This window comes from Dromiciops gliroides, chromosome 6 (assembly GCF_019393635.1).
Source record: "Dromiciops gliroides isolate mDroGli1 chromosome 6, mDroGli1.pri, whole genome shotgun sequence".
Taxonomy (NCBI): Eukaryota; Metazoa; Chordata; class Mammalia; order Microbiotheria; family Microbiotheriidae; genus Dromiciops; species Dromiciops gliroides.
Genome location: NC_057866.1, coordinates 44582747 through 44599017, shown reverse-complemented (window position 1 = coordinate 44599017; position 16271 = coordinate 44582747). Strand labels below are relative to the sequence as shown.

Below are 16271 nucleotides of genomic sequence, written 5' to 3'. Positions count from 1 at the left end.
TGTATGTAAATATAAACCTAACATTCAAAAGAACTTGGTGAGGCAGTTTGTATCAATAGTGCCCCCATTTAAGGATAAGAAAATTGAAGCTCAATGAGAAGAAATCACTTGCCCTAAGTCAAATTTATGGTAAATAATGGAACACCAACACTGGAACCTGGGCAGCCTCTTTTTGCCCTTGTGGTTAGAAACACCTGCATACAAACCTTTTCCCCCATCAGGAAAGGAGGCATCTGTCTTATTTAAGTGGCTTCAATACAAATATTCCTGTATGCTTAATGCCTCCTTTCTTGGAGTGCTCAGTGACCATTGTTGAGAATCCTTTCATTGCTGAGCAGTCCCTTGTTCTGTAAGCTAACTATCCTCACAGAACAAAAAAGAGTAACCCAATAGGATGAGTCCAATCTCAAAATTCCACGTGCCTCCTATATCATCTTCCTTGTTTGGGGCTCCATATTATCGCAAAGTTGGTCTCAGTAACACACAATTGTTTATCTCTTAGCTATTAAGTGATACCATTACTAATGACAAAAAATGAAAAGAGAGTTGGAGCTAGGCAACCATGGGATGTTAAAAAGGACCTTGTACTAAGGGTCTGGGGATCTGGGAGCTGGCAAAGACCTTAGAAGTGATGTATGTAGTATATTCCTCCTGCCCATTTTATAGATAAGGAAACTGAGACTGAATGAGGCATTTGATTTGTGGAAAGTCAAATGCCCTCAGCTGTGAATTAAGTGGATTGGACCACATAGTTAAACTCTAAAAGCCAAACATTAATATTTTCAGCTTTTGGGTCTTGTGCACTCACGTGTGTGTATGCATGTGTGTGTGTGTATGTATGTATGTACGAGTGTTGCTGTAAGTTGTTCTTGCTATCACTCTTCTTGCTGTCGTTGTTAGTTAGTCCCTATCATTGCCTTGAATTTTCAAAGATTCATTTATAGTTTCTTAGCCAAGCATGGATGCCATACCGAAGAGATTCAGCAGGGGGAGCAGTTCATTGGTAGTCAGAAGACATGGAGTCAAATCTCAGCTCTAACCATTTGCTATTGATGTCATTGGTTAAACCACTTCCTTCAGACCGTAGTTTCCTCATCCATAAAGTAAAGGGATAGGGGCAGAGGGTACTAAATGATTCTTCTACCTTTCCATATGGGGGAAACCAGCAGACTTAATGGAAAATATATTAATTTCTGGAGTATCTGGGTTCAGATCTTGCCTTTGTTACTTTCATCCATTGTGATGTTAGTCAAGTCATTTCCTCTCTCTTCCCCGAGGTTCAGTTTCTTCATCATCAAAATTAAGGGATTGAGCTCGATGGCCTATAGGTTCCTTTCCACTTCTAAAGGTATGCCCCTCCAGAACTGAAACCTTGGCATTTTCCCCCCCAGAACTAAGCTAATTATATCTGGGCTCAGTTTGAGTCCTCCCAGGGTGAAGCAAATCAACTTTTAGGACTTTTTTTTTGGTAGGAGGTTTTCCATCCTGCTGGTCTGCCTTTATTTTATTTATAACCCAAGGCTGAACACTACACATGTTTCTCCTAGAATGTGAAAGCCTACACCACGCATAGCATTCTTTCCTGGCTCTGTCTGCGTGCTACTGATGTTGGGGATTGTTCCCAAAGTATCCACTAAGGGGAGTCGGGACGCTGGACCTCCCTTTTTGGTTTCTATGACAACGGTGAGGAGGAGAGCCTCTCCAGCAGAGCGCCTGCTGAAGCAGGTGTCGGGTTGCCCACAGCTCCAGAAGCTCCTGGTCCTGAGGAGCTCCGGAGTGCTCTCTCCCTGCAGCACTGGCGTGAGTTCCCCAGAGCTCAGCTGAACGAAAATGGTTCACCACTCAGGGTCGATTCAATCGTTTAAGCAGCAGAAAGGTTAGTGAGAACCTCAGTCTCCACTCCTTTCCCTCTATTCCCCCTCCGCTGGGTTATTTTATTAGGTCTGCATGCCCTTGCAGTCTGACAGGAGCATCCCTTCAGAGCTCCGCACTTGGTCCCTTGAAGCTGATAATAACCAACTCTGGCTCTTTGAATTAAGCATCTCTTATTGCTGCATCAGTAACCAAGGGTGATTTCCTAAGAATCCTCACTGTGCCTAAGGTTAAGAAATCTGTCACAGCATCCTGATTCTCAAGTGCCATTTCTTTGACTCTGAATGCACTGCAGTAAACCACAAAGGGTGGATTGCATAGCTTGGCATGTCCAGTGGGTTCCGGAGCTTATGAACGGGGGACGGAGTGCTAGACCCTGATGTTAAAGGGGGTTAGCCAGGGGCATGGAAACCACTGTATATATCTTATGATTTCGGGGCTACATGCGATCGTAGAAAGTGTCTGCTAGTGAGAGTGTCATCAGAGCTAAGAACTCATCAGCTCTTTCAGAAAAGTTTATTCTGTCTGAGACCAAGGCTTGATCTTCCAGACTAGTCTGTTCCATAGTTTGATCAATCTCTCTCTGTAAAGTGCCTCTGAGAACTTCAACCAGGGCTCCCTCAAGTTGTTGCCTTCTGTTTTTCCTGCCATGCATGGCGCGATAATTTATCTTTAGCCCCTGCAATGCTGAGGAAAAGAAACATGATTCTAAATGTCACTCAATCACTGCATCCTTTCATCCAGGCATTTGATTTGTAAGACTGTTAAAGATCCTACTTCAATGTTTTTTAGATTTTTTTTTCTCCCCTGCCTGTCAATAACAGGTTGTGCCCAAATGTCTTTATTAACCAACATCATTGTTCTTTCATTAAAATAGCCAAAGTGACAATAAGGATGTTAGATATAAAGTTGTTTTGTTTCCTGTGCATCAGTTTCTTTATAGAATGACAAATGAAAACATTTTAGATTAAAAAAAAACAGTGCCAAGAAAATTATATAACCTGCTTTAAATTTTCTTTGTTATATTCTTGGCATTTATTTACTTATCAGTACTTTACTTGGTATATCTCATTTCTGTGAATAGATTTCACTGGTGAAGGGGTAGAGATCTGTTGGGTATCTGCCAAACCACCACTTAGGAAGTTTCTGCTCTTTGGGAGTTTCCAGAGAGTTGGGATCTTTTCAATGTCTTGGCGATAGATAACACACACACACACACACACACACACACACACACAGCCATATGGCTATAACTATATTCCCACTTATAAAAACCAAACACCCCCAGTACATTTTGCATTTTATTTGTCTCAAAAGCTTGGTCTTGTTTAAGTTAAATACAGTGCTTTTAGACTGAGATTTCACTTCATTTTTATGGATAGTGTTAGGAGGGAAATAATCATGTACTTGCTTTTTTCAGAGTAGCAGATATATCCTATTCCTTTCTGAACCACATCTATGATTCACTCATATCTAAAGACAGACTGTCTTTAAATGGTCCCTAGAAAAATGTTTCCTGTGGGGATATATGTGGTAGTTTTTTATTTAAACAAATAGTGGCCAACTTTGAGTCAATCTGTTAGTGCTCAGAAGGAGTAATGAACAATTATGTAAATTCTACCCTTCCTGGGTGTTTCCATGATGATATCTGGGAGATGTAATTTTGGAATGTTATTGACTCCCTGGTGCATAGCCCTTCATTTTATTTATTTTTGTTTTGTTTATTAAAGGCAGCTTTAGCAAAACAATAAATGTAAAGACAGGGAAAATGTAATTAGATTTTAACAGTGAGGGTCTGAGTAATTGTTCGTGCATAGGCCTGCCTAGAATGGGCAACATCAACATGTGATAATTTTTGCTAGGAAGAAATGGCCACTTTCTCAAAATGCTCCATCTTTCTGGATATGTCTGTGGCTGAAGATTCCATTCATGGGTTGATAGGATCAAACATTTAGAAATTAATGGGCTCCTAGAAGCTGTATTGCCCAACCCCTACACTTTGCATTCTGAAATTTGAGACCTAGAGGGGATGACTTGCCCAAGATCTCACAGGTAGTCAGTCAGTTGGTAGCAGAATGAGCATTTGAACCAAGCTCATCTTTCTCCAGGTTCATTCTTCTACCCATTATACCACAATGAAACTTAAAAGAGCAGAGAGAGCTTGGGACTGGGAGTGAAATGTGGGTTCTTCTTGTTGTTTGTCCTTTGTTCTCAAAGAGGACCATGACATCAGGGTGATGCCATGACTTACAGTGAATTGGATTTAAGTGATAGAGGACTGTGCAAGGTCACCAACTTCACTTTCTCCTCTAGAGCCATCTGGATCCAGTGACAAGATATGTGTATGTATGCATGTATGCATACATGCATGGGCAAATACATGTGTGTAAACATACATGCATACATACAAAATCATGTGTATAAATGCACACAAAAATATGTATGTATGTATACAAAATATATGTATGTATGTGTAAGTATAGTTATATATAATATAAATATTTTATAATGATATATAATATTATAATTATTATAATATACTAAATACAATATTAATATACATTAATTACATCTAGCAAGTGTCTGAGGTGAGATTTGAACTCACATCCTCCCCACTTCAGGGCCAGTGCTGTATCCACTGAGCTACCTAGCTGTCCTAAATGTGGCTTCTAATACTTTTAGAAATCACACTGGGGGCAACTGGGTGGTACAGTGGATAGAGCACCGGCCCTGGAGTCAGGAGTACCTGAGTTCAAATTTGGCCTCAGACACTTAACACTTACTAGCTGTGTGACCCTGGGCAAGTCACTTAACCCCAATTGCCTCACACACAAAAAAAATCACACTGGGTCTTTAGTTGGATGACCAGGGTTCAAAACCCATTTAAGTATCACCACATATTTTATCTCTTCCATTAGAATAGAAACTCCTTGAGGACAGGATTGTTCTGTTTTTTTCTTTCAATGCCCAATGAGTGCTTAGTACAAAATAAGCACTTAAAATTTTTTTATTGATTGAATGATTGACCTATACTCTTCAGGCCTCAGTTTCTTCATCTGTTAGAAGAGGGAATTGAATGAAATAGCCTATGAGATCACTTCCAGCTCTAAATTTATGACTATATAATCTTCCTAGTTAATTGGCAAAGTCATTTAGTATTACAGGGTCTTGATTTCCATTTTTGTAAATGAGGTTAGTCCAGCTGAGCCTTAAAGGTCACTTTGGCTATCTACAGTAATTCTAAAAGTCTCTTGTAGAAAGTATTTTATTAACTTTTTCTTACAGGTAAATAGTACCTACCTCAAAGGAAGCAGAGGCTTCTCCCTAAATCAGTGTCAGCAAACCTTTTTCAGTTTTTGCTAGGAGGCAGGCATTGTGTTGGGTGCTGGTGGAATACAAATACCACATTGATAGCATCTTTTCACTCAAGGAGTTTACACCCCCTCAAAGAAGACAACGTATATTAATCCTAATGAAATTGTCCTCAGAAAACCCCATTTTCTTTGTCTTTTAAGGAGTCATTTCTGTGATTTTTAGGGACCCTTCCTAGGATTCACTTTGTTGCCATGGAATCTTTTCTTTTTCTTTTTTTTTTTAAACTTAATTTCATGTTTCCATCTTAAGAAATGGTGAGGCATGCCATCAAAACACCCTCAGTTATAAGTCGAAATCTGTTCTTCTTCAGTAAAGTGTGTGTGTATGTATATGTATATATGTATATCCCACTTCATCTTTGATATGAAACAAAACATATTAATTCCTTCCTAGAAATATTATAAAGCTTTCATTAATAAATACTACATTTAAGGAAAGAAGGGAAAAAGAGAACAGCATGGATAGGAATAGAAGGGGAATTAACCCCATAGATCATGACTTCTGTTCTTAATTCAGTTGTTTCATCTAGAATAACTAATGTCAGCCTTAGCTCCCCAAATCCCTAATGCAGGAATATATAGACATAGTAGCTGAAATAGGCAGCAATCTCCCTGCAAGGCAAGTCTTTTGAATAGAATAGAAATCTTAGGTTATTAGGGAATCCCTTTTCCCTTGCCTCTGAACATTTCCTTTTCCTCAGACCTAGCTGTCACCTGTTTCTCTCCAGGGACCATATTACTATAACAATCCAAGTTTAAATCCAAATTCCTTTCTAAAACAAAAACCTATGATCCCCTTTCTCTTTTAAATCCAAAAATGATGACTTAATGATTAATTCTATAATCCCAATCAAACAAGTTTCGATGTTGTTTTTCCCAGTTAAACATTTTAGACTAGAGAAACTCTCAGAGGCTATGCAATCTGATACTACATCCGTTTCACAGATGAGAAAACTGAAGTCTAAAGAAATGAAAAGTGATGTGTTCTCTTTAAGCTCACATGGGCATTAAGTGGGAGAGTAAAGATTTGAACCCAGGTCTTCTGATTACAAATAGAACATTCTTTCCACTTTACAAGCCTGTGTTAGGCCTGGTTCCTAACTCTCTATAGCCAGAACTCTAACTCACTCAATCCAGCCCACATAAAACCCCTAAAAAGCCTCAAATGCATCCCTGTTCTTTAAATTTCAGTTCAGCAAAATAACACATGGGGACAGTCTGTAATGAGAAATACCTCTATTTCTGTTACTTGTTGCTCCAAAAATGGTTCCCAAATGAACTTGGTGAAATTGCAATTCATAGAAATAACATATTTTCTAAAGTCTTGCTGTTTGTAAGCTGATGGGGAGTAGTGGGGACCAGAGGTTGCAGTCTATGAATTGCTGAGGAAGTACTGATGACTTTTGATCATTTGAGTTAAGTTTTAAGTTTGCTGAAATGGCTTTTGAATTCGGTTACTTCAGAACAAAACCAAACAAATTACATTCTGTATCTTGTTCCATCAGAATGAAAAGCATGGTGTACCACGTACACAGACACACCCTTGCTGTGGTTCTGAGATGATCAGTTGAAATGTTCATGCCTTTTCTTTCTGAGTCCTGATGGCTCCTCTGCTGAAACCGATGGACCACTTACTTCTCTGACTGGTTTTAATTGCATGGAATAGAAATATAAAGGATTGAAAATGAAACCAGTTTTACTGAAATGCATTTCTCAAAATATTCAAAACAACTGCAATGAGTTCATAGACCCCAGGGTAAGAGACCCTCATAAAGTACAGGCTCACAAATGCATGATAATTTCCTGTTGCCTGGCCAGCCAAATGTTGTCCACAGTTGCCCTCATCCTGGTGTATTTCAATCAGCAGCAAACTAATTCATATATAGGACTGGTAGAGAACAGTCAGTAAGCCTTTTTTAGGCACCTATTATGGGCAAACTTCAAACTAAGCTCTGGAGATACCAAAAAACAAAACAACATTATAATGTTAACCCTACTTCATGATGATTGTTTTTGTATAGATTACCATTAGGGAAAGCTGCAGATCCAATCAGCAGTGAATTGCTGAAGACTCTCAGGACTTTGTAGCCAAGGAATTTGACTGAAATCTTTTTAGACTATTTTTTTAGGCCTACACTTTTTAACATAATAAGCTTTTTAAAATAGAGCCCTAAGCCTAAAGTCAGGAAGACTCATTTTCCTGAGTTCAAATCTGGCCATAAACACTTATTAGCTGTGTGATCCTAGGAAAGTTACTTAACTATGTGTGCCTCAGTTTCCTCATCTGTAAAATGAGCTGGAGAAGGAAATGGCAAAGCACTGCAGTCTGTCTGCCAAGAAAACCCCAAATGGAATCACAATGATTTGGACACAACTGAAATGACTGAACAAGAAGCTACTTAGGGTCAGAATACAACGTATTTCTCATGTTTCTGGTATAATGAAGCAGTGCTAGATTGGGAGACAGGATCTGGGCTGAGATCTTGGCTTATACTTATAAAAGCTGCTTTAAGTATAAGGCAAGATCTCAGCCCAGATCCTCAGCTCCTCAGTAACTTGATTTTACGGCCAAGTTTTTTTTTCTTTTTTCTTTTTTAACTGAGGTTCTATTTTTTATCCTCCTTTCCTTCCATTCTTCCTTCCTCCCTTCCTTTCCTTCCTTCCTTCCTTCCTTCCTTCCTTCCTTCCTTCCTTCCTTCCTTCCTTCCTTCCTTCCTTCCTTCCTTCCTTTCCTCCTTCCTTTTTCTTTCTTTCTTTCTTTTCTTTCTTTTTTCATTTTATTCTATTTTTCCATTCCATTTCTCTTATCAAGAAGTTTTTAGGTGTATACTGTGTACCAAGCGCTATGATTGGTGCTGGGAATATAAAGACAAAATGAAAGCCTTCCCTGCCCCCAGAGAGTTCATATTTCATCAGGAAAAATCAGTATGTTCACAGAGAGATAAAGAAAGAAAATGCAAAGTGATTTTAGAATTCAGGGAATCACCAAGAACTAGGGGACCAAGAAAGGTTTCCCTATTAGAAGTGACACTTCGGCTGGACCTTGAAGGGAACTAGGGATTCCAAAAGGAGGCAGTTAGGAGGAAGGGCATTTCAGATATGGAAGAAATTCTTACAAAGATATCAAGGTGAGGGGCAGCTAGGTGGCACAGTGCATAAAGCACCAGTCCTGGATTCAGGAGGACCTGAGTTCAAATCTAGCCTCAGACACTTGACACTCCCTAGCTGTGTGACCATGGGCAAGTCATTTAATCCTCATTGCCCCACCAAAAAAAAAAAAAAAGATATTGAGATGAAAGCAAGAATGTTATTCATTATTCATAGGGAATAAGATTCAGCCAGTTTGACAGGAAATTACAAAGTAAAATAGAGTAATGAGAAGTCATTCTAAAAAGAGAAGATGGAACAAACTCTAAATGGCAGGGAGACAAGTGTGCATCTTATCTTAGAGAAAATAGGGAGTACTTGATGAGGGAAGTAGCATTTGTCATTGGGAATAGCCATTTGACAACTACATACAGACTGAAAGGAGAAAAGAAAGACCAGAGGCAGGGAAAACAAGTAAGAAGCTTTGGAAGGCGGATAACTGAGATGTAAATGTTGAGGTTCTGAACTAGTATAGTTGCCTCCTGAAAGGAGAGAGAGGAATGCCTATGAGAAGCAGCACCATTGCTCAATAGCTTCTCCTTTGCCATTAGTCCCTTCCACGTAAGAAAGAAAACTCTTTAAGCAAAAGCAATTGACAGAAAAAACGAATCTGAGAGCACAAGAAAACTTTCATACTCAAAGTCATCACCTATTTCTAGGAGAAGTGGTGTATGTTGCATACTCTTTTGTCCAGATCCATTAAGATCATTGCAAGCAGTATAAGATCTGCTATTCACTAGTATTTGCATTTACAGAATAATCATCTTATTTGGGCAATTGGGTGGTGCAGTGGATAGATTGCCAGGCCTGAAGTCAGGAAGACTCACTCATCTTTCAGAAGTCAAATCTGGTGTCAGATATTCACTAACTATGTGACTGTGGGCAAGTCTCTTAACCCTCTTTGCCTCAATTTCTTCATCTGTAAAATGGGCTGGCAAAAATGGCAAACCACTCCAGTATCTCTGCCAAGAAAACTCCAAATGTCATCAGGAAGAGTCAGAGGTAACTGAAACAACTGAATAACAACAATGAAAGTCACCTTATTCCTTGATTTTGGCCTTTTTCTGCTTTGAGTCAGCACATATAAATCCTATATTTCTCTATATTCCTCATATTAAACAGCTAGGTGATACACCAGATAGATGATTGGTACTGGAGCCAGGAAGACCTCAGTTCAAATCTCACTTCAGACACTTATTAGCTGTGTGACCCTGAGCAAGTCACTTAACCTTAGTCTCCTCACCTATGAAATGGGATGCCTATGTAGTGTCTACCTTCACAGATTTTCTATGAGAATCAGGATAATATTTTAAACCTCCTTAGCATTGTGTCTGGCACACAGAAGTGTTTATTCCCTTCCCCCTTCATATTCATCATTTTAAAGAGTACAGAAATAGGACATATATGCATGTACTATAATATGTTCAGTCATTCCCCATAGCAGCTCAGATTTTTCTGTTTGTTTTTTTTTTATACCATGATGAGTACTACTATGATTATAATAGTATATTTGGGACCTTTGTTTCTGTCTATTTTATTATTTCAACTTACTTGGGACCTTTGTTTCTTTCACTGACTTCCTTGGGGTATGTGCTCAGTTGTGAGTTTTCTTAGTCAATATGGATGTGAACAGTTTGGTGTCTTTTTTTCATATAATTCCAGATTGTATTCTGGAATTCACATTTGTTCCAAAAGTATCAGTGTACCCATCTTCCACAGCTTCTGTAATATTGACCCTCTTCCTAATTTATCATCTCGATCATTTTCATGGGTATGAGGTGAAACCTCAGAATTGTTTATGTTTATCGTTCTCTAATATTTGGTTATTTGGAGCAATCTTCCATGTGGTTATTGGTCATTTGAATTTCTTCTGAAACCTGTCAAAATTATTTAGTACCTTTTTTTTTTTAAGTGGATCAATGGAATAGCCTATTTGGCAAGGCCCAAAACTAGTCAAGAGTTTAATAAAGCCAAGGCTACAAGTCACTGGGAGAAGAGAGGATGGAATCCCTCCTCATTAATAGCTACTTAAAAAACTGCTGACCAGTTTTATTGAAAGTATTTTTGATCACTTTCTTATACTTTATATCACAATAAACTCCAAATGGATAAAGGACCTATATACAAGTGATATTATATAAAAACAGGGGAGAAGAGAAGGAAATGCCTTTAAGATGTTTGGTTATAGGAAGAAGCTTTAAGAGAGATAAAATAGAAAATTAGATTACAAAATATTGTTAGTGTTTTTCAAGTGAAAAAATGTAGTTATGATATGAAAAACTATCAATTAGGAGGGAAAATCTTTGAATCAAATATCTCTTGTAAAAATCTGCCTCTGGGGCAGCTAAGTGGTGCAGTGGCTAGAGAACTGGCCCTGAATTCAGGAGGACCTGAGTTCAAATTTGGCCTCACTTACTAGCTATGTGACCCTGGGTAAGTCACTTAACCCCAATTATTGCCAGCCCCCTCAAATATATATATATATATATATATATATATATATATATATATGTATTCCTTATTCATGTAAGATCAAGAACAATTTGCCCAAGAATGAAGGAGTCAGAGGATATGAACAAAAGTGCTTATGAAGGTCATTTACTAAGTTGTAGAGGGGCCAAATTGAGAGAGAGAGAGAAGTAACATGGCCCAGTGGAAAAAGTGCTGACTATGGAGTCAGAAGATTTACGAAGAAATCTCTTCTGTGCCAATTGCTACCCGCTATGATGCTGGTTTCCTCACTTAATATCTATGTTGTTGTCGCTTTCAGTAATTTTAGTCATGACCCCATTTGGGGTTTTCCTAGGAAGGATCCTGGAGTGGTTTACCATTTCCTTCTTCTGTTAATTTTACAGATTAGAAAACTGAGGCAAACAGGGTTAAGTGACTTGCCCAGGGTCACATAACTAGTAAGTGTCTGAGGCTGAATTTGAACTCAAGTCCTAATAACTCCAGGCTTTCTATCCACTGTTGTACCCAGCTGTCCAATATTTATAGTCCTTAATTTTCTCAAATGCAAAATGAAGGAAGTAGAGAGAGAAGGTGGTGGTAGAATAGACTAGACAACCTATGAATAGAACTCAGTGGCATGATTCTTCGGATGAGAACTATGATCTTGAGATCTTCCATATCTAATTCCAGCAAATGTTTACATTTCTCTGGCCTTAGAAGAACACATGCCCAAAATACTGGTATCCCAATAGATCCTTAGAAGAAGCTGAGCTCTCACAGGCCCAGTCAGACAGATTTCCAATGGGATAACAATGTTAAGACATTAGAAATGATCCTTACATCTGGTGACCTCCCCAGAAATACCATACTCTTTCCTTTCTCAGCAGAAAGGTTGCCATACTAGAATCAATAGAATCATGAAGTTGTATTTGGAAATCCCTTGCTTATGCACCGCAGGAGGGGAAATCATCTGAAGCATTCTTCACAAGGAATCACTGGCATTCCTCATGTAGAAAAAAGAAAATTCATACTTAATGTTTTCCTGTGGTGCAGGGGATAGCCAGAAGTAGTGAGAACTTCTTCTTCTTCCCTCTGAACAAAAAAGAGCTCTATTTTAGGCAGTCATTCAAGGAATTAGACCTATTCTTTTTACCTCAAGGTAGGAAGGACTGGGCCTGCTTTCACTGCCTTACTGCTTTGATCCCAAATTGGAGGCCCTCATTACCTCAGCCTTAATCATTCTAGACAGCATCTCTTGTGCAAAGCCACTATGGACACAAAACCATTTGCTGAACCAAGCAAACAGCACTGACATAATGGGAAACTCAAAACTGAGGGCATTCCCTAACCCAAATACTTGCTGTGCAACAATAAAAATAAAATTATATATGTATATATGCATGTGTGTATATAACATGTGTTACATATACCTATATGTATATGTGCACAATGCACACACGTGTATGTGCATGTGCATGTACATGTATGTATATATGCATATTATGTATATGTGGACTGGAGATATAAACACATTTGCATGGCAGTCACTATGAATACCCAAACAATGACATTGAGCCTTAGATTGAAATAAGATAAATAAAGAACAGAAGGAAGAAAAAAGAGGAAAAGATAGGAAGAAAAGAGGAAGGAAGGAATAAAAGAAGGAAGATGCATTTTTCAGTATTTGATACATATATGTTGTAACGATTGGAATGATGCCACCTGCTGGAGACTTACTGTAGAAAAGCTCCGCCATGAGGAGAAGGTCTCTGAGGGAAAGCCATGTGGTCAAGGTCCTTAGCGTCAGGAAGTGACGTTTGCTCATGGGTTCTGTCTATCATGGCTACCAGCCAATCAACTTGAGGAGCCTCCCATTTCTGGGAGGGGGACATGAAGTAGGAAGGGGATGCTGGTGGAGGGTTTCTGTCTCTTTTTGGTTCCTGACCTCGCATTGGTGGGTCAGATGATAGGGTCTCTTAGAAATAGTTAGATTTTTACCTTTCTCTCTGATCTTTAATAAATACTTAAACATTTAAGTATTGCTAAAGCTTATAATTTATTGGCGACCACTCATTAGATTTTAGATAGTTTAGCTAGAATTTTAGCCCTAACAATGTATATATACATACCAATGCATACATATGTGTATGATTTTTATGACAATGCTCCAGTGACTTATAATAACATCCAGGAGATCATAGCATCTCTGTGAGCATTTGATAAATGTTTATTGAATTGAATTGAATTCAGGTGCAATAGTGGAATCCATCCTCCCATCCTTACTTCCTTTCTTTATTGTATTCCTCTTTTTTCCCCTCCTTCTGTTCTTTCCAATATATTCTATTTTAATCTAAATCTCTTTCTTTCTTTTTTTTTAGTAAGGCAATTGGGGTTAAGTGACTTGCCCAGGGTCACACAGCTAGTAAGTGTTAAGTGTCTGAGGCCAGATTTGAACTCAGGTACTCCTGACTCCAGGGCTAGTGCTCTATCCACTGCGCCACCTAGCTGCCCCTAATCTAAATCTCAATGTATGAGCATTCATAGTTACTGCCAAAACCTCATTTTTCAAATATTTCTATTACATTGACATTGTATGGACAGAAAAACTCAAATTATTATTGTTATTTCTTTTCTTGAGAAGTTTTTGGGGACACCATGAAGATTCATATTTGTTTCCATTTATATTTTGTATCTTCAGGTTTTCTATATCTACAATCACTAGTGTGGCATTTCATTCTCTATCTCTACCCTTATTCCTCTTTGTCTACTTCAGCTGTTTTATCAGTTCTTTTCATGAAATTGAAAATGACTAAGTATTTGAAGTACCATGTCTTCTGTCTGTCGTTATAGGATTTTAAATAATTCAAATCAGGAAAAAAGCCCAATGCATTTCAGTTGCTATCCGATCATCTTAGAAATTGAACAGTCCTATGATGCTTATTGCCCAAGGATGGTTTTTGATGGAGTGCTGGGTCACAGGATAGTTTCATTCTCGGGCTATTTGGCTCTTTAAAAAATGGGGGGAATATTGTAAATGGAAAATTCTATCTGATAAATTGTACATGTTTCAGATACAAATGGGCAAAGAACAAGTCACTTTCATACTATGTTGTTATATCTAATATTCAGTTGTCTATTATGTTGATGGATAAAATGATTACTTTTCATTATTCCATAAGAGTATCAAGGTATAAGGGGCAGCTAGGTGATGCAGTGGATAGAGCACTGGCCCTGGAATCAGGAGGTCCTGAGTTCAAATCCGGCCTCAGACACTTGCTAGCTGGGTTATCTGGCAAGTCACTTAACCCCAGTTGCCTCACCCCCCCCCCAAAAAAAAAGGCTATCAGGGTATAAACTAAAAAAAAAAATCCAAAATAAAGTTTAAATGGGTTTTTAGAGGACCTTTTCTCTTTTCATATTATTAAGAATTCTAAATGGTGATAAATTATAAAAGCAAGCCAATAGAAAGGTGTGGGCAAATGGGGCCAATGGCATGATATGAAGTAAAAAAAATTACATGTTATATTTAACTTTTCTCTACCATGGAACTTATTCTCTTACTGTGAAACTTTCTGAGTAATGGAAGCTAAACTAGGCCTTTGTCAATGCAGAATGACACATTTCCAGTTGTCCCATATATGAGCCAGTGATACAAGCAGTGCTGACAGGCTCGCAGTTTTAAATCTTAACTATTACCAGAAGTGAGGAGAGATCTAACTTGGAGGCATTTGGGCCCATTCAGATTAAGGGACTAAAAGTTTCCAATTTCAGGGCAGCTAGGTGGAATAGTGGGTAGAGTGCTAGGCTTAAAGTCAGGAAGACTCATTTTAGTGAGTTTCTAATTTGGTCTCAGATACTTATTAGGTGTGTGACCCTAGGCAAGTCATTAACCTTGTTTGCCTGAGTTTCTTCATCTGTAAGATGGACTAGAGAAAGAAATGTCAAAGCACTCCAGTATCTTTGCCAAGGAAACCCCAGATGGGGCCATGAAAAGTTAGACATGACTGAGAAGTGACCAAACAATAATTCTGGATTCTCTCAGAAGAGTTGAAATTGTAGGGACTTTGATAGCATTTAGCAAGCTGGTTTCTTCCTTCCTCTAGTTAAAAACCTGGGAACATTGAAAGTTAGTTTAGATCTAGCACTTTTAGATTTGCAAAACTCTTGACATAGATTCTCCTTTGCTTTTCAGAGCATCCCTGTAATGTAATTAATGTCATTATCTTCATTTTTACAGGTGAGGAAACTGAGGCTCAGAAAAGTTAGGTGATTTGCCCAGGGTCATACCACAAGTAAGTCTTGAAGTGGGCTGCAAACTTAAGTCTATCCTGACTCCAAATTTCAGTCTGTCTTCTCTTACATGTGAAATGGGCTTTTTATAGGCTGATTAGGTCCCTGTACCACTACTTAAATCTTTGTTTCCATGGAGGAAAAAAGAAACATCTTCCGACCTCACTTGAAAATGAACTATTACAAATAATAGTTTTCACAAGTAAGAAACTACTTTTAATTGCTATTTGGGGGCTTTCAAGCTCTTACTCCTGCTGACCTATTCTGCTTGTTAGTGTGGCACAGTTGGTGGAGACACTCAATGTCTTTCACCTCCTAACAAGTTGGTGGATTTTCAAGTTAATGAAAAAAAATACTTACTGATTAATATCAATTATGATAATTATTATTGTATCAGAAAAGATAACTACCTTTGATTCAGAAGAAAGACATTGATTTCTTCCTCAGAGTTTCATCTTTTGAATTTTGTATTTATAAATCTGAAAAAATGACCTACTTTCAAGATTGGTCTTTGAGTCTCTTTGAAATGCCACAATCAGGTTTTCAGCTTCATCATTCAACTTTAATGACTCTCTCCAAAGTTTCCAGTTACCTATTCATTGCCAAATCTAATGATCTTTTCTCAATCCTTATCCTTCTTGGCCTCTTTATAGCATGTGACACCACTGGGTCACATACTGTATGTCAAATCCTGTGTCGAAGATGTCAAATGCTATATCAAATGCACCTTTTCTCAAGGTTTTCCCAATCCTTCTCTCCCCTGGTTCTCCTCTTACCTGCCTGATTACTTCTTTTCAGTTTACTTTTCTGGTGTGTCATCCATGAAATGCCCACTAAGCCTGGGTATCCTCTAGGGTTCTGTCCTAAGCTTTATTCTCTTTTATCTTGATACTATCCTACTGGGTAATTGCATCTACTCCCACGGATGAGTTCAGTTATCTCTGTGCCAATGATTTAAACATCCAGCTGACTAGCAGTTTCTTGAATAGGGCAGCCATTTCTCATCTTCATTCATTTCTACTGGCTGTCCCCCATGTACCTGAAATACCCTCCTCACCTCCCATCTACCCTTAACAACTTTATTTTCCTTCAATATTCAACTCAATTGCTACTGCATGCAAGAGGCTTTTTCCAGTA

The 16271-nt window shown here is 38.4% G+C and overlaps 1 protein-coding gene across 3 annotated transcripts in view; it reads left to right on the top strand.

The window, feature by feature from the left end:
* The first annotated feature begins 1657 nt into the window (after window positions 1-1657).
* The window catches only part of ANO3 (anoctamin 3), a 318917-nt gene continuing 304303 nt past the window's right edge, over window positions 1658-16271 (top strand). For 2 of the 3 annotated variants that reach the window (XM_043971877.1, XM_043971878.1), the window contains exon 1: window positions 1661-1876. Coding sequence is in view for 1 of the 3 variants with exons in the window: in XM_043971875.1 (XP_043827810.1) it covers window positions 1831-1876 (46 nt within the window). In the remaining 2 variants the exon portion in view is untranslated. Of the gene's footprint in view, window positions 1877-16271 lie in introns of all 3 variants that reach the window. The other variant, XM_043971875.1, reaches the window with a different exon arrangement.